Source organism: Crocodylus siamensis, chromosome 15, assembly GCF_052110815.1.
Source record: "Crocodylus siamensis isolate JL-2025a chromosome 15, ASM5211081v1, whole genome shotgun sequence".
NCBI lineage: Eukaryota > Metazoa > Chordata > Crocodylia > Crocodylidae > Crocodylus > Crocodylus siamensis.
In genome coordinates this window covers 38,774,905-38,793,604 of record NC_143409.1, presented here as the reverse complement: position 1 = coordinate 38,793,604, position 18,700 = coordinate 38,774,905, and the positions used below count along the sequence as shown (strand labels likewise).

Below are 18,700 nucleotides of genomic sequence, written 5' to 3'. Positions count from 1 at the left end.
AGGATGGAAAGCATATTACATGTAATGAGAACAAAGCAGCCAGAAATAGTTGAGACACAAGAAAAACTGATACTGCTTTTTAAGTTTGAAAACCTTTTACAGTGGATATTAAAAAAAATCTTATTGGTCTGTATTCTCCTTCCAACAAGAAAAATACATTGGAATACATTTTTTTCCCCTCATGCATATTACCTAGCTAAAATTGTAAGAGAAAAAGGAGGGAGAAAGCAAGGGATTAATTATACTTTGCAAAAATTTTTACAATTCAAGATCACCAGAGAAATTTGGGAAAACTGCATACTTAATGAAATTAGGAGTCACCTCAGTCTGGTTTCTAGAAGACAGCTGTCCAAAACAGAAAATACTTAATTGCAGCTTTGGTAAAGAAGCTATAGGCTGAATGCACAGTGAGATTCAGCCTAAGTAGTTCTAACCATTAATCATTTTCCAAAAACTAATAAGAAATACATTTCAGAAATGTTCTATTATGTAAGTTACCTTTAATGCCAAAAGGCAACATAATACTGTTAGGGAAGTTCCCTTTAACTGCATTTGTCCTACAAAGTTGGGGCATTCTAATACAAACAAGACTGTCACGCACAAGTACACTTCATGAACGGATTTATTTAGACTAACTATCCTATTTGTAAGTATGAATAAATGAAAAAGCATAATATAATTATAACTGAAATGTACGAAGCAACTTTATTATAAAATACCTGCATGATTTGCCTGGTTTTAACTTGCATTTGCTATCTTCTGATTGGTTTGCATCGTAACAGCATTCATCTTTACATTGGTCACTGTATCCACAATCACATTGCTCTCCTTGTTCTACCAATCCATTACCACAGATGGGCTGACCAGACTCTGAAAAAGGTAAGTGTATTTTTATAAAACTATAAAAAATGTATATCAGAGACATGTATGGGAACTCAATCTTAACGCGTCACATTATTACCCACATTTATGTGCATTATAGGCATTAAGACTGGTGTGGTACATACTAGACATTTATAAGGACACTTGTACAGTACTATTGTTCATTATCCAGTTTACTATTTCCTATGAAGTATTTTGAATTTATGTCACGTGCAGAATTTCCACCAACAAGAACGGAAATTCCTCTTACAAAAACTTAAAATCTGCAGTACAGATATGAGACAAAATTTTGCTTTATGTCGCCAAGTTAGCATCTTCTTTTAAGCAATCCTGCCCCTCTCAAAGAAGTTATGAAGACCTTGTGGCAAAAAAGTAATGATAAAGGCTGGAATAAGCTCTCTCATACTTGAAAGTCCAAAGCCCATTTAGCAAAGGCTTGCAAAACCCTGCAAGCCTCATAAAAGCTCACCCAATAAGTGATCAAGGCACTGTATACAATACTCAGAAAAACCCATACATAATGAGGTCATTAAAACAATGTGTCTGCATCTTCTGCACTGTTTTTTCAACACTTGACTATGAAAACATAATTCAATTCCTTATTTGTACATATGCCAAATGTGAAGTTAATTTTAGAAATTAGGCTGAATATTCAGTGTTTTATAAGAATGACTAAATACATACCAACAAAACAATTATTTCTCTTTTTCTCAAGGACTTGGCTGATATTTCGAATGCTACAGATGGAAAACTTGTTGTTGTTAAGTTTATCCCCAGACGTAGCTCTTGCATACATGATGTAATTGCCATTTTCTTTTTGTCCCAAACTCTTGGATTCTCCTGGAGTGCATTCCATTCCAGAATCATGCTGCAAAATCAGAACATAGTTAACTATTTAACAGAACAGATTCCTCTTATTTCCTTACATAGTTGTTTAGCTTTCAGGGTAACAGACCAATTTGTGAAAACTAATAGGGTAAGAAAAGAACGTACCAATTAGGTCAATTTTTGTTTGTTTAAAGAGCAGCATGCCAAGAGAGAATTCCTCATCTACAAATCTTTTGTACCGAATCAAATGAATACAGACCAGGAAAAAAAATAACAAAAAAACTCAGAACGGTGAGGTACAAGTAATTGCTTTTGGATGTTATGGCAGGGTACTTGGTGTGCCTGCCACTTGAAGAGGTCAGGAAGCCTGTTGAGCCATGGGCAGGTGGGGGTCAGGACTAATTGGCAGTTGGGGGTCATGGCTAATTGCCGAGTCAGTTGACCCAGGGGGCTGGCATGTGTGGTTACACCTGATCAGAGGAGTCACCTGGATGGAGGAGGGCTGGGTTAGACAGGGTATAAGCCCAGACCAATGAGAGCACAGCAGGCAGTAACATCTTGGGAGCTGGTAAAGGTACATCACGCAGCAGGAAGACTGAGACCCCTGGATGCCAGCGAGGAGAGGGACATTCTCAGGTTTGGGAAGGAACTAAGGGCATGGAGGAGGTTCCTGGGGACCCAGGGTGAGGCCTGGAGCCCTGATATGGAGGCTGATAGTCTGTGGACCTGTTGAGGTGCAAGGAAAGCCTTGAGAGAAGGGCTGAGTGCCCGGGCCTTGTTGAGAGGCCAGACGAGCCTAGAGAGAGAGAGAGAGAGAGAGAGAGAGAGAGAGAGAGAGAGAGAGAGAGAGAGAGGCCGAATGCATAGGGGCCTTATGAGAGACCAAGCGAGTCCTGGGAGAGGGGCTGAGAATTGGTGGACCTACTAAAGGACCAGGTGAGCCCTGATAGAAGGGTGTCTGAGACCTGGTAGAGGGTCTGGATGAATCCTGTGAGCAGGGCAGAGTACAGGGGGCCTATTTCTGGCCACAGGCGATGACCTGGTGAGGGGACTCCAGGTTCTTGACCACCTGGGTGACAGTGATCATCACCTACTGGAAGTCACCATACAGCACAGGGTGTCAAGGGCCTACAGCAAGGCAATAGCCCTTGACTTCAAGAGGGCCAATTTCAATGAGTTGAGGAGATTGGTAGGAGAGGCACTGGGGTCCTGGAGGGTTGGGGAACTGGGTGTCCAAGATGAGTGGTCGTTCTTTAAGGAGACTATCCTCCGAGCCCAAGAGGTGACGGTCCCAATGAGAATCAAAGGGGGCAAGAGTGTTCAAAAGCCCCCCTGCCTCACCAAAGGCATTCAGGAACGCCTGAAAGCCAAAAAAGAGGCATATACCCAGTGGAAGGGAGGGGCCACCACCAAATCAGAACCTTAATTCAGATATAATATCATGAAAAGGATCAGGATCTGGGGGAACGCCTGTTCACCAGACCGCCCAAGGGACAACAAGGTCAAATAGTCACAAACTCCTCCAAGACGGTTTCAGGCTGGACATTAGGAAGAACTTCTTTACAGTCCGAGTCCCCAAGGCCTGGAACAGACCATCTCCAGAGGTTGTGCAAGCACCTACTCTGGACTCCTTTAAGAGACATTTGGATGTTTACCTTGCTGGGATTCTTTGACCCCAGCTGACTTCCTACCCCTGGCACAGGGGGCTGGACAAGATCTTCTGAGGTCCCTTCCAGCCCTAATGTCTATGAAATCTATGAAAGAGGAGTATACCTCCATTGCTTGGGCTTGTAGGGGGGCTGTTGGGAAAACTAAGGCAGATACGGAACTAGGGCTAGCATCAAGGACAACCAAAAGTCCTTTTTTTTAAATACATAGGGAGTATGAAGAAAGCACTGGGTAACGTGGGGTCCCTGCAGGATATACTTGGCAATCTGATGGTTGCACCAGAGGAAAAAGCAGACCTTTTTAACAATTTCTTTACCTCCAGTTTTTTGTGCAGGGACCGGAACTCCCCCACTGAGATTCAGGATGGACTCAGGAGAGACTCTGCCAGGCCTAGGGTTGGGGAGGACTGAGTTAGGGAACTTCTGGAGGGGCTGGATGTGTTCAAAATCGACAGGTCCAGATGATCTCCACCCCAGGGTGCTGAGGAAATTGGCAGGGGTTATTGAGGGGCTCCTGGCACAGCTTTACGAGCACTCATGGAACTCTGGCCAGGTGCCAGATGACTGGAAGAAGGCCAATGTGGTCCCTATTTTCAAAAAAGGGAGGAGGACCTGGGCAACTATAGGTCTGTTAGTCTTACTTTGATCCTGGGGAAGCTCTTTGAAAAGATTATCCAGGAGCACATCTGGGAAGGACCAGCAGGGGGGGACGATGCTCAGGGGCAATCAGCATGGGTTCATTAGGGGCAGGTCTTGTCAGACCAACCTGACTGCCTTCTATGATGAGGTCATAAAATCATTGGACGCAGGGGCTGCGGTGGATGTAGTCTTTCTGGACTTTGGGGTGGGAGACAGTGTCAAAGGCCTTCCTATTCTCATTAAAAAACTAGGCGACTGTGGCATTGATGCCTACACATCAGACAGGTCACAAATTGGTTGAGGGGCCGCACCCAGAGTGGTGGTGGACGCGTGATATTCGACCTGGAGGGATGTGGGCAGCAGGGTCCCCCAGGGCTTGGTCCTTGGGCCTGCACCGTTTAATCTCTTTATTAGCTACTTGGACAAGGGGGTGAAAAGCACCCTGTTCAAAGTCGCTGATGACACCAAGATCTGGGGTAAGGTGGGCACGCTAGAAGGAAGGGACAGGATACAACTGGACCTGGACAGGTTACAGGGGTGGGTGAGTGAGAATAGGATGGGATTCACTACTGACAAGTGTAGGGTACTGCACTTGGGCAGTAAGAACCAGCAGCATACCTAGAGGCTGGGGAGCTCCCTTCTCAAAAGCAGGGGCAGGAAGAGATCTTGGAGTCATTATCAATTCCAAAATGAACATGGGCCACCAATGTGAGGACGTGGTCAGGAAGGCTAACTGCACCTTGTCATGCATCCACCGATGCATCACAAGCAGCGCCAAGCAGGTGATCCTCCCCCTCCATGTGACACTGGTCAGGCCACAGTGGGGTACTGTACCCAGTTCTGGGCACCACACTTTAGGAGAGATGTGGCCAGCATCGAGAGGGTCCAAATCCGGGGACAGCAGGGCAGACCCTATGAAGAGAGGCTATGGGACCTGAACCTGTTCAGCCTTCACAAGACAAGGCTGAGAGGGGACCTGGTGGCCATCTACAAACTTAACAGGGGGGACCAGCAGGGAATGGCAGAGATCTTGTTCACCCGAGCACCTCCCAGAGTAACAAGGAATAATGGCCATAAGCTATTTGAGAGTAGGTTTAGACTAGACATCTGAAGGCACTACTTCACGGTCAGGGCAGCTAAGATCTGGAACCAGCTTCCAGTGGTGCTGGCTCCTACCTTGGGGGTCTTTAAGAGAAGGCTTGACAATTACCTAGCTGGGGTCATATGAGGCCAGTATTCTCTCCTGCCCAGGGCAGATGGTTGGACTTGATCTACTTAGGTCCGTTCCATCCCTACATCTATGAATCTACTGAGGGGTCCAGTTGTGTCCGGGAAAGAAAGGGGTGGTATAGCAAGACCTCAGGAGGTCTGTGAGCCTGTAGAGAGAGGGAGACACAGAGGAACTCAAGAAGGTGGACCCACAGAGATGAGGGGGCTGACAGAGGGAGGACTGACTCTGAGAACCTTGACTGGCCTATGCTGGGCCCAGGAAGGACCAAAGGGTAAGAGAGCCCCATGCAAGACACAGAGCTGGGAGACCACGGAGTCTTGACTGGCCTAGAGGCAGAGCCAGGACCCAGGAGAGGCACAAAGGTCCCTGGTGGGGGACACAGCCAAGAGGAAGGGGGCAAGGGGCATGCAACTCTGGAATGACACTGACCAGTGGGTATGAGAGTGAGCTGGGGCCTTAAATGGAGCCAGGGTCAAGGATCCCAGTGGTTAGCAGCCCAGGAGTGGCATTGGATATCTAGGGAGAGCCCATAGAAGGGCAAGCAAGAGTAGGTAGACCCAAAGACTAGTTCTTGGTAAGGCCTAAAACTGCACCCTACTGGAACTGGTTGGTGTGGTGGTGTTGCCTGTGGCAGAGCAGCTTCCATGAAATGCCACACATGAGCCACTCCAGGGAAAGGCAAAGATAGGGCACCAGAAAGCCTCAGCTCCCACTGCCTTGCGGGTTACCCTGTAGAGGGGGAAAGCTAGGGGAGCACACTATGACAGAAAAGCACTGGGCAAGGAAGACCATGGGTGGGGGGGGGTCCAGAGGGGTCCAAGACCATGAGCTGCAAGGCCAAGCAAGGTATAGTGAGGCTCAGTGGGCGTACAGGGACTGGAGGGGTCCAGCAGCCTAGAGAGAGACTGGGAATAGAGCACAGGGCTGGATGGGGCCAAGGGCCTGGAGAGGGGCTGGGAAAATACAGAGGAGTTGACGCTCAAGAGAGGCCTGAGAGGGACCAAGGACTCTGGTAACTGGAGTGGGGCCTGAGAGACAGAGGGGGCTGGTGGCCCAGGGCCTGGTTGAGTGAGGTCCAGAGAGTAGAGGCATCTGGCTACTGGAGAACAACCAGGAGAGAGACCAAGGGGTCTGAGGGCCAGAGTGGGGCTATGAGGCCAAGGGGTCAGAAGGCCTAGGGAGGGGTTGCATCAGTGACCGGCAAAACATCTGTAAGGATGTTATTTGCAAGGCATGAGACACTGTGTAAGGGAGGTATGGAGCAGTCCATGACCATAATCCAGGCAGTCATTACAATAAGAGCAAGGCAGCCTCCCTCTTATCACTGCATTTCCAACAGTGCGTGTGTGAGACAAGAAAGCGGCGGAGTGGGCACGGTCACAGAGTTTCCAGGGAGCATCACTGCCACCCTTAGAATTCAGATGTGTGACAAATGTTCACATCTAGCCAGTCTGACTGGTGTACAGAATCACTGTAGTTCTGCATACAAGCACAATACAAGATAATTTAAGTTAGTGCCTATAGAGTACAACTGTCCCAGTTCATGACACCTCCAGATGTGCATGCTGAGAATTTAAAAGGGCAACCAATACTTTATGGGGACACTACCTAGAGGACTAACTGAAACATTACAGACAGTCTGTACTTGCACTGAAAAGAAAAGACTTGCATCCCAAGCATATTGGGTTTAAGAGTAGGAGAGCTGCATAAAGCAAACCACTGTAGCAAACTGATCGCTTATAACAATGCCTGTTATGATGCACAGAGGGCAGGATAGCATATATACTGCCAAGGCTGATCAAATAGTGGCTAAACTGATGAAGAAAATATACTGTCAAGATCATTACAATCAGTTTAGTAATAACTTTGATACAACATAAAGTAAGTACATTTTAAGATGATGCATACATTTTACAGATCTCTTGAGTATAGTCTCAGTGACATGACATGACCTTCACAGGTTAAAAAAAAAGAAAATGAAATGATTATCTTCCAACTAATCCAAACTTTTTTCCATTAAGACAGATTTCCAAGCTTCGTTAAGCCACACTTATGTTTACATTTCAATTTTTTTTGGGGGGTGGGAAGGAAGGGGAGGGGAGTTCTCCCTCTGGCATTAACTTAGTAGATAAATTCCTAGATTTTAAAGGGGTAATCTACACAGACTAATTCCTCAGCAACCTTCTGTAAGTAATTCAACAGAGCATCACTTGTTCCGAAATAAAAATATCAAAACATTTGAGTTATTCGAGAACAAATTATCTAGTTTAAAATTCACATTATACCTTACTCAGCATTAATTTTCAAATTTAAACTAGTCCCAAAACTTAAACTTTAAGGCTAAGTATAGATACTTAAAAAGATAGAGGCAGAATTGATTCAATCTTTGCAGGTTAGTCTAAGCTGCATAGATTGAACCAGTAAGCAAGTGAACACACATTCCAGAAATGCAGCCACATGCCTGTAGTGCCCCAGACCAGAAGTTGAGGGATTATAGAGCATGCCTCCCTGCTTGGCTGGAGCAGACAGCTTGAGTCAAGGCTAGTTCACCCACACTGCAATCTGGGATGTTGGGGGACTGAGTTAACTTGAATCAGGAGATGATCTGGGACAGAAGTTCAATAAACTGATTTAACCTAAATCAGTAGTATGATAGTAACACATCCATTCAGGTTCATCTTAAACTGGTTTTGGCCACTGTGAAAGCAATTTGTGCGCACTGAACCTCTGGTTCTGTTACAGATTTGGATCGGTTTCCGATCACTTATACCGATTTATGTGCAATTTCTGCCCCTAGCCTAAAAGGTTACATCTACAAAAAAGGCAAATTGTCATTTGCAAGTAAGAGCAGCAGAAATAAAACCTCAGTTTTTAAACCTGTCATACAAATTAAACATCTTCAAAAATAAGGGAGAAACAAACCACTGTGTTTCCTATTCCCAGGGCACTTCAGACAGCTTTTTTACTAGCTTTCATAACTACAAATTTTTCTGGTATAAACAATGAAACAAGTCACAGAGAAAGGTCAGTTTTATCTTCATGGGTTATAAAAAGTCTTCTTACTCAAATACACAAAATTTTGCTTCATGATCCTGTTTGCGACCACTCAACTAATTTTTGAGTGAAATTAGAATTCAGGTCTCACTGAGGAAGAATGTCTTGCATTCAAAAAGCTTGCTTAACTTTATTGCAACTACATAGTTGGTCCAATAAAAGAAATTACCCCAAGGAATCATGACATACATGCACATTTCTGAGAAGTTATGAGCAAGTATAAACCTTGCTTACATAATACATTTAATTCACAAAATATGCTGTACAGAGTTCTCCCCTTTGCAAAACATTTATAAAAGGGCTTACTTCATATAGCTTTATCTGCAAAACCCTCATTTTTCCCCACAGAAGAGTTTCTTTAGCATATTGTACAAGAACAAAGGGAGTAAAAGTTACAAAATGTTTGCATTGTACTTGGAGTATGCCTCCTCCCCCCACAACACTGAACATGTGCAATAGGGTAAGAGACAATACTTACAGGAGAACCAAAATTATGTCCAACCTCATGAGCAAAAGTGATGTGAGAAACCTTAGGTGGGACATGAGACCCATAGTTCTGAACAGTGATGATTCCAGTATTTAAGGACTTCTTTTTACCATCAGAATAAAGTTTGCTTTTTTCACATATTCCCCCAGAGCTCCCTGTATTAAAAAAAAAAAAAAAAGATTTATAAAAAAAAGTGAGAGTTGTATCACTTGTTCCAAGTCCTAGCTGAAACCTAAAGCCTTGTCTAACACAGGGGTGTTAGTGCAAACCAGGCAGGCTGATATTTCAAAGTTTAAAAGTTATTTTGCACAAGCACTCATTGTAGAATCTCATCCATAACAATAGGGCTTTTCTGCAGTTAAGATTATACACTTTTGAAGCAGATTAACCTTAATTGGATACCTGCCCTTAGTTCATAATAAGAGCATCTACATGGAAAGTTAGCTTTTCTGCAATAGCTATTTCATGCTATGCATTTTAGATGTTCAGTGTGTAGGCAGACCTACCTTCATCTCAGTTGTAGTGCAACACCAAAAACTATGTAATGAAACACATAAGTTTCTTCTTTATACCCTACTTGGCTCTCATTTTAAGTAAAAGCACATTATTCCTAAAAACAGAAAATCATTTCCAGTATCAGGTCAGCTTACAGAGGCAGTGAGGGCTAAGGATGTGGTCATCATGGGGGACCTAAACTTCCCAGACATCTGCTGGGAGGAGCAGTCAGCCAAGTCTGATCGCTCACGTCGGTTCTTAGCCAGACTGCAGGACCTCCATCTAACCCAGGAGGTGCACAGCCCCACCAGGGGAGACGCCTTGTTGGACCTAGTGCTGGCCACGGGTGATGACCTGGTGAGGGGGCTGCGGGTGATGGGCCACCTGGGAGACAGTGATCATCGCTTGCTGGAATTCACCATCCAGCGTAAGGTGGCAAAGGGCTGCAGCAAGGCAACAGCCCTAGACTTTAGGAGGGCTGACTTCAACAAGCTAAGGAGGATAGTTGGGGAAGCGCTGAGGACCCAGAGGGGAAGGGAATCAGATGTCGAAGGTGAGTGGTTGCTCCTTAAGGAGACGATCCTCCATGCCCAAAGGGAGGTAATCCCAACAAGGGTCAAAGGGAGCAGGAGGGCACATAAACCCCCATGGCTCACTAAGAGCATCCGGGAATGTCTCCTTGCTAAAAGGGAGGCATATACCCAATGGAGAGATGGGGTCATCGCCAAGAAGGACTATGTTATAGTCGCCCGAGGATGTAGGGGGGCAGTCAGGAGGGCCAAGGCAGAGTTGGAGATAGGACTAGCTTCCCGGATTAAGGACAATAAGAAGTCCTTCTTCAAATACATAGGGGGTAAAAAGAGGGTCCCGGGTAATGTGGGGCCCCTGCAGGACACGATGGGCAACTTAGTCATCACGCCAGATGACAAAGCTAACATATTTAACGATTTCTTTGCCTCTGTCTTCCTAAGTAGGGACCAGTTCAGCCACCTCCCTGCTGGGCCCCCCTCGGGCCCCGAGAGAGACACGCCTGGGCCAAGGGTTAGCGAGGAGTTAGTTAGGGTACTTCTGGAGAAGCTGGACGTGTTCAAGTCCGCTGGTCCGGACGATCTTCACCCTAGGGTTCTACAGGAACTGGCTGAGGTCATTGCGGGACCCCTGGCACGGCTCTATGAGCACTCGTGGTGCTCTGGCGAGGTGCCGGAGGACTGGAAGAGGGCCAATGTGGTCCCTATCTTCAAAAAGGGAAAAAAAGAGGACCCGGGAAATTACAGGCCAGTTAGTCTGACCTCAATCCCGGGTAAGCTCTTTGAAAAAATTATCCTGGCACACATCCAGGAGGGCCTTGCGGGGGAATGCATGCTCAGGGGCAACCAACATGGGTTTATCAGTGGCAGGTCTTGTCAGACCAACCTGGTGGCCTTTTACGATCAGGTCACCAAATCATTAGACGCAGGGGTTGCTGTGGATGTAGTCTTTTTGGACTTCCGGAAGGCTTTCGACACTGTCTCTCACCCTGTCCTCATCAAAAAGCTGAGAGACTGTGGTGTCGATGCCCACACGGTCAAATGGGTCGCCAACTGGTTGGAGGGCCGCACCCAGAGGGTGGTAGTGGATGGGTTCTTCTCGACCTGGAAGGATGTGGGCAGTGGGGTTCCGCAGGGCTCGGTCCTCGGGCCTGCACTGTTCAACATCTTCATCAGTGACTTGGATGAGGGGGTAGAAAGCACCCTGTTCAAGTTTGCTGATGACACTAAGATGTGGGGGGATGTGGGTGCACTAGAAGGGTGCAATAGGCTACAAGCTGACCTTGACAGGTTGCAACGGTGGGCGGATGAGAATAGGATGGGGTTTAACACTGATAAGTGCAAGGTGTTGCACATGGGGAGGAAGAACCGGCACCACACTTACAGGTTGGGGAACTCTCCTCTTGCCAGCACGGAGACGGAAAAGGATCTTGGAGTCGTCATTGACTCCACGATGAACATGGGCCGGCAGTGTGGGGAGGCAGTCAAGAAGGCCAATCGTACCCTATCATGCATCCACAGATGCATCTCGAGCAGGTCCAGGGAGGTGATCCTCCCCCTCTATGCGGCACTGGTCAGGCCGCAGCTGGAGTACTGCGTCCAGTTCTGGGCGCCACACTTCAAGAGGGACGTGGACAATATGGAAAGAGTTCAGAGGAGGGCCACTCGTATGATCAGGGGTCAGCAGGGCAGGCCTTATGAGGATAGGCTACGGGACCTGAACCTGTTTAGCCTCCACAAGAGAAGGCTAAGGGGGGACCTTGTGGCCTGCTACAAACTGGTCAGGGGGGATCAGCAGGTATTGGGGGAGTCCCTGTTCCCCCGTGCGCTGCCAGGAGTGACCAGGAATAACGGTCACAAACTGGCGGAGGGTAAGTTTAGATTAGATATTAGGAGGTGCTACTTCACAGTCAGGGTGGCTAGGGCCTGGAACCAGCTTCCAGGGGAAGTGGTGCAGGCTCCGAGCCTGGGGATTTTTAAAAGGAAGTTAGATGAGCACCTTGCCGGGGTCATCTGACCCCGGTGCTCTTTCCTGCTAAGGCAGGGGGTCGGACTAGATGATCTACCTAGGTCCCTTCCGACTCTAGCTACTATGAAACTATGAAACTATCAAGGGGGAGAAAAAAAGAAGAGTATAACATTCACAAATGTTCATATAAGGCCTAAAATTACTAACAGCACATCCTGGAAAGCTGGAGTGACTCATTTTCCACAGTGTAATTTAAACCTGAAGTGCAGTTTCAAAGGGTAGGTTAATCATACACATGTTTAAAAGATCATTAACTAGGTCACACCCAATGTCTGAAAAATATGTCTTGAGATTCACTGATTCTATTACTAAGTATTTCTGATATCTAAAACATGCTCTCTAAACAAGTTGTATTGCTAAAGTTAAACACAATACAGCAAAATAGCCTGTATCAGAATACCTGCATCCAGTCACACACATGGAAGGGTAATACAGAGCCAGATTTGTATGGCAGGGAATAAAAAAGTGGATCAACATTGAATTTAACTTCAGTCACATGATACACTGCAGCAAGTATTAACAAAATGTATCTATATTGTTCTAGACTATTTAAATAGTCAAATTCCTAAAATTCTTCCTAAAGGTCAATAAAGTCTCCCCTATCTGCACGTTCTACACCTATCTGCCATCCATCCCACTGGTTAGGCAAGTCTGTAGAGATCTGATAGACATGAATGTTAAATAATGAGAGGCAGGCACTAAGCGTGACATTCCTCTGATGTGGGTTTTATGCACCAAAACTGGTGGGTGAAAGAATCAGCACTGGGTTCTTCAGTTGTGTAATATGGTATAGATAACAGGCAAATTCACTTGCAAACCTCTTTTAGAGAAGATTTTAGTGATATAAAAATGCAAACAGGAACTTCATGACAGGGGTCCAAGCCATGACCAGCAGCCAACCCTTCACAGGCAGCCTGGTGGTTGGGAACCTCTGGCCTATGGTGTCTAGTATGTTTATAAGTGGTCAAAATCAGATATTTTAGAGGCAGGAAGGTAAGTGTGGGGAAACATCTCTCACGCAGTAGGTTTCAAACCTAATAATTAATTTGTAAATACTTCAAGATCTGAAGCATAAGAAGCTTGATATTGCTTCCAAAATTGCTAGTTTTGATTAGAACCCTGGATGTTACTAAAATATTGCTGATCTGTTTTTCTTAAATTCCATTGTTTTCTACGGCACTACGTACTATGGTCTAAATACTCATAATGCAGACAAATACCTCTTTTGAATTTCTTACTGATTTGATTTCATTCAACTTTCCATTTCTCTAGCCTTGTGTTATGAGACAAGTACAAGAACTCTTGTCTGCCACCTCTCCAACATCCTTTATTTTATGTAACTTACTGTGTACTCCTTTTCTTTGTCACCTTCACAGTCTTAAAAATGACTACTTATTATTGGTAGTAGGACAGGACAAGAAAGTGAAAGAATGGAAAAGTCAGCTGTGGAAAAAAACTGTGCAATACCAATATACTGCGAAGACTGTGTCTAGTTGGTGAATGTTGTATTTAGGGTTTACAATATCACATTCTAAAACTATGATCTCTGATACTTCTTTTTATAAGTATGTAATATGAAGCAATTTACCCTGAAAAGAAAATTTACATACAATTTATCTGCAGACTACAACAGCATTTAAATGTTTGGTAAGAATCTGAGCTTATATATGATTTTTTTTGAATGATTCAAGATCTTAAAGTACAGACTACAAATTTATTTAAGTGTTATTTACCAAAACAGTTTTGAAAACAAAGTACAGAAAAACAGAATAAAATCAGACTGGTCATATGCTAACTTTGATTTATTTATTTTTTTAATTGACATTTTCCAGTGGTTGAAATGCAAATAAACTACCTTTATAATTATAATTTGATTTCCAGTTTAAACACTTTCCTGCCAGCATTGAAATTAATAAGCCATGTTTTACACAGCTGTAAATTTGCACTGAGCCTTTATAAATCCATGAAAAAAATGCTAGATACAGTAAGTGTGGTTAGTGAAAAAGTTGTTAGTCACATATCTAAGACTCTGCATGTAACAAACAACATTGGCAAAACATCCAAGAGAAACTACAGTGACAGTTTCCAAATTACCTAGCCTATAAACAAATGCATCTGCTGTGTTTCTAAACACCTCAAATTTAGCAACATCCTCCTACATTGATCAGTCTGACAAACAAGCAGCATGGGGCAGTCAAAGAAACAACTTATTGCTGGCAAATTAAGATTTATTTTTAAATTGACAAGGCTCTGAAGATGGTTCATCCCTAACCAGCACTGAAGACATAATTGTACAGACCACCTCACCTTCTGGCCATGAGAGTCAACCTTTTACAAAAACGCCTACTACTTTACTTGAATTATATTTTGTTAAAATGAAAGATATCACGACCAAATAATCTGTAAATCTGTTACTTCTGATAAGTGGCTTTCATGTTTACTGTAGATAAAACAAAAACAGTCACCTAATCAGTTCAGAGGTGAAGACTGAAAAAACAAGATTAGTTAGCTCACATGGCCATCCCTAACTCAAAGTGTCTGGCAAATAAGACTGGAATTAGAATCTGTTGCTAGCATAACATTTAACAAGCACGTATAATGCATGAGACACGAAACCCTTCTCTCCCTAAAAAAAAGAATATTCAGATATGTGAAAAATCTACAGCAGAAAAAGTTATCTTAAAATAAATTTTGACTGACAAAAAAAGTCTTGTATTTTATAATGCATTTCACATGTGATCCAATTAGTTTATAAAGATTGAAGAGCACTGGCTATATTTTGTATCTCATCAAAACAGGATTTTTTCCACTAATGTTCTAATTAAAGGGATGAAATCTGCTATTTGCAACATTTGATACCACTTTATTTCAGATAATTAGTGCAGCTTCAGGAAATCAAACTACGAAATTCAAGTTACATTTTCAGAAACATAAGCAAAAGAATTACAGTAGTAATTCTGTCAGTTCTACAGATAAAATCTCACCAAACTAGAATGAAGTTTTATAGATTAAGATCTATACCACCAAAATTCACAGTAGACGTAGTTTTCTTTGCAGATTAACTTGTTGACCAAAAATAACGAGAGAACACAGAGTGCAGCCTAGTATGAAAAGACGCTGCTGTACGGCTGTCTTTTTGTTACAAGGCAGAAGGACACAGTTTTAGTGCCAGACCTGTCTAAAGAAAAAGCCTTTCTAACATATTACAAAGGCCAAACCTTATCTGTAGCAAAAGAATAACACTTTCTGATAATAAAAAGGAGGAGAGGCGAGAACAGGAACATACAGAATGGTATCAGTCTGGAATTGTTTAATGTTTCTTAGTCAGTTATGACAATATTTGCAGAATGATTACTTCAACTGAGCCTTGCAACTAGATTTCACCAACCATTAAGTAACAAAAGTCAAAATTCAGTAATATTCAACTCCTCTTCAGTGTTAACAATGCCGAATCTTTTCTGCAGAAGGAAAGCTGCCTACATACATGGACAAGAATGACTTTTGTCTTGCCAGGTGGTAAAAAGTATTTTTCCAATGGACAAGATGAGTCTTTAAATAGAGTTTCTTATATCACACTTCAACAGGCATAGCAACTACTGCAGTTATATAGTCCCAAGGCAGGCTATCACAAGGCTTCTCTTAAAATTTCTCCAACAGAAACAGCAGAGCATTTTTACTAAAAATATACGCTAAAGTTTCTACGAGTCAAGATGCATAGTTGAAAGTAACAGTTTCAGTTAAATTTCAAAATGAAACAGCGTATCTTGAAAGAGCAACAGCAGAGCAAATGTTTCAGGCTCTCTACAGACATCTATCTGTACACAGATTTATGCTCTGCTTAGTGCTCTTCAACATATTTATTAACAATTTGGATGCTGGAACTAACACTTCCCAGAGAAAGTTTGCAGATGAAACAAAACTGAGAAGAACTGTGAACACACTGGAGTATGATACCACACTTCAGAAGGATGTCAGGCTGGAAAGCTGGGCTGGACCTAACTGGATGATGTCCAATGCTAACAAATGCAAGGTGCTACACCTCAGGAAGAACAAACAAATACAAATACAAAATGAGTGATACCTGGGTGGATGGCAGCATTACAGGGAAGGACCTGGGAATACTGGTATAGCATAGACTCGATATGATCTGCACTGTGATGCAGCTGCATAAGAGGTGAAAGTGGTTTTGGGATACATCAACAGACACATTAGGTGCAAGACACAGGAAGTGATAGTGCTTCTACTGAACTCTGATTAGGCCTCAGTATTGTGGGCAGTTTTGGGCTGCACATTTTTAAAAGGACATGGAGAGGTTAGAGGATTCAGACATGAGTGAAAAAAGTGATAAAGGGCATGGAAGACAAGTCGTACAAGGAGAGGCTGAAGGAGTTAGGCATGTTCAGGTTGGGGAAAAGACACTTGAGACATGACAGCAGTCTTCAAATACTTGAAGGGCTGCCATAAAAAGGGAAAACACTTTTTCTCTCTTGCTGCAGAGGACAGGACACAGATCAGTGGCCTGAAGTTGCAGCAAAGTAGGTTTTGATTGGATATCAGGAAAGCTTTCAGGGTTAGAACAGTGAGCCAGTGGACTAGAATGCCTAAGGAAGTTGTGGACTCAGTATTACTGGAGATGTTCAATAAGAGGTTGGACAGCCACTGGCCAGGGAACATATAGGTATAGCTATGCCTATGTTCTGTTGTGGTATTTCCCACACTTTTGGGCTTTGCTGATTACTGAATGCAACTGAGAAAGGATTCTTTCCCTTTCACTGCTGCCCTGCTACGTGTCAGGGTTTTTTTTAGGCCTTCCTCAGAGGCACTGGGTGCTGGCTGCAGGATTTTGACAGAGTGTGCCAGTGCTCCTGCTCGGACAAACCCAGAGGTTCCTGGCTAGAGGGTCTTGCCCCTCTGTCCAGGGTCAAACTGATTGCCCTAGGTGGGATGAGGGGGGAAGGGGGGGGGGGTCAGGAAGGAATTTTGTTCCAGGGTTAGACTGAGGGTACAGACTGTGGGGGATTTTCGCCCATCTCTGTAGCAGGGGGCCTGGACCTCTTTCTTGGATCTCTAGAGGGTATTTTTACAAATGTCCTGGCAGCAGGATGTGGGACACTATGGTCCCCCGGCTTTACCTAGGAAGGGTTGGGGTTGTTCTGCCTTGTGGTTCTGTCAGGGTTGACTGTGTGCTTTTGCTAAGAAGTTAGCACAACGGATAACATCTTAGATCATGGATTTATAATAGGATGATCTGGACAGAGATTATCTTGCCTCAGGGATTGGACTAGATAACTTCTTGAGGGCCCTTCTAGCCCTAGCCCTACTTCTCTATAACTGTTGGATTTGATTCTGGAGTACAATTCTGCAACCGGCTGTGAGTCAAAGACTATGAAGTGGAGAATCATACGGATCTCCGCTTTTAATTTAGACGGCACATTTTTGCCTCATGTCTTATTCTACTGATCATCTGAACCTATGCAAATGTGGTAAACAAAAAGCAACCTAAACACTTATGGGCCTTCATCCGCACAGAGACGCAAGGTGCTATAATGAAAAAAACAGCCAAACAAACTATGAATTGGGGAAATCATGCACTTCAAATCATAAGGGCTCATGAAGTACTACTTCTTCCATTACAGTTTCAAATACTACCCAAGGAAAACTGTGAAGAGCCAGTTAACCTAGCAAAAGGTTTTCTGTGAGTCAGTACCTTTTATACTTTTCTTCATACATAAATACTTGATTCACAATAGAAAATACTGTAGTTATGGATTAATTACCTGAAGGAGCTCCAACCCAGGCCAGACCCAGGACACCATCATCAAAATCACGGTCTGTAAATACATAAGCTAAGCAATAATCATCATGATTCTGCTCCGAGTTCAGTTCCAGAAACTTCTCCACACCAATGTTAGGAAATCTGAAGGGATTGGAAGGGTCTCTCTCATCAGCAGTCGTGTTGATCTAAAAGTAAATCGAGTGTAAACTTCATGAGACATTTAATTTGTCTGGCTAATGAAAGCTTGCTAAGAAACGCATCCTATTACTAATTTCCCTATGCGGTTAAATAATAAATTTTGTATTTACAGAATTATAAATGCTATGTATTATTAATGTTTACTATTTGGAAAAACACGAAACCCGAACTGAAGGCCAAATGACTGCACTTATGTGGTAAATCAGCACCTATTTTTAATCGCTTATTTTGTTTCATAACAAGCATTTTCCAGAAAGTCTTTTCATGAGTACCAAAAAAAAAAAGGAAGCACATATTTATACACTTAATTCTATACCTCTGGGACTGGTCTTCAATCTGGCAAAGTAGAGACCCCGTATATTCACTTTAGAAAGTAAAGTTTCTGATACAAAAGGACTGCACTGCTTTTTTGCAATGTATGCTGAAGGGAAATGCTAAAAACTGTTGCACAGTCAATGTTCAGGATATTTACGTACCAATATGAACATGAAAAAACTGTGATCCCTGCTACAGAGTACAGCTGCATGTCCACATTAAAATCTTTAACAAAGCTCAGTACTATGCTTTGTTCAGTATCATGGGTGACAGACTGTTCAGGTCAGCATGCTCTACTACAAAAATCTCTAAAAGTGAATTTTCAGAGCATAAACGAACACTTAGGCAGAAGGGGCATTTTTACACATGCAAGTGCTGCAGAGCAGGGTGCTTTGAAAAGTGCCCAGCACTGCGACACTTGCAGTTGTATAATGGCAAAATGCACATCAGTGCTGAGAAAATGGTGGCAGCATGCTTTTGAACTAAAACCCCTTGGGGCGCTTTAGTTCAAAAGTGCACCAATGTCATTTTCTGCATGCTGATGCACATTTTGCCAATTATACAACTGCACA

At 43.6% G+C, this 18,700-nt stretch overlaps 1 protein-coding gene across 1 annotated transcript in view; it reads right to left on the bottom strand.

Moving 5' to 3' along the window:
* Positions 1-18,700, bottom strand: part of ADAM10 (ADAM metallopeptidase domain 10) — a 114,416-nt gene that overhangs the window by 21,411 nt on the left and 74,305 nt on the right. The window contains exons 8-11 of the mRNA XM_090028256.1: positions 17,617-17,800; positions 8,780-8,943; positions 1,567-1,750; positions 720-870 (exon numbers count right to left, since the gene is read on the bottom strand). Of these exons, the coding sequence (XP_089884382.1) occupies positions 720-870; positions 1,567-1,750; positions 8,780-8,943; positions 17,617-17,800 (683 nt within the window). The remainder of the gene's footprint in view (positions 1-719; positions 871-1,566; positions 1,751-8,779; positions 8,944-17,616; positions 17,801-18,700) is intronic.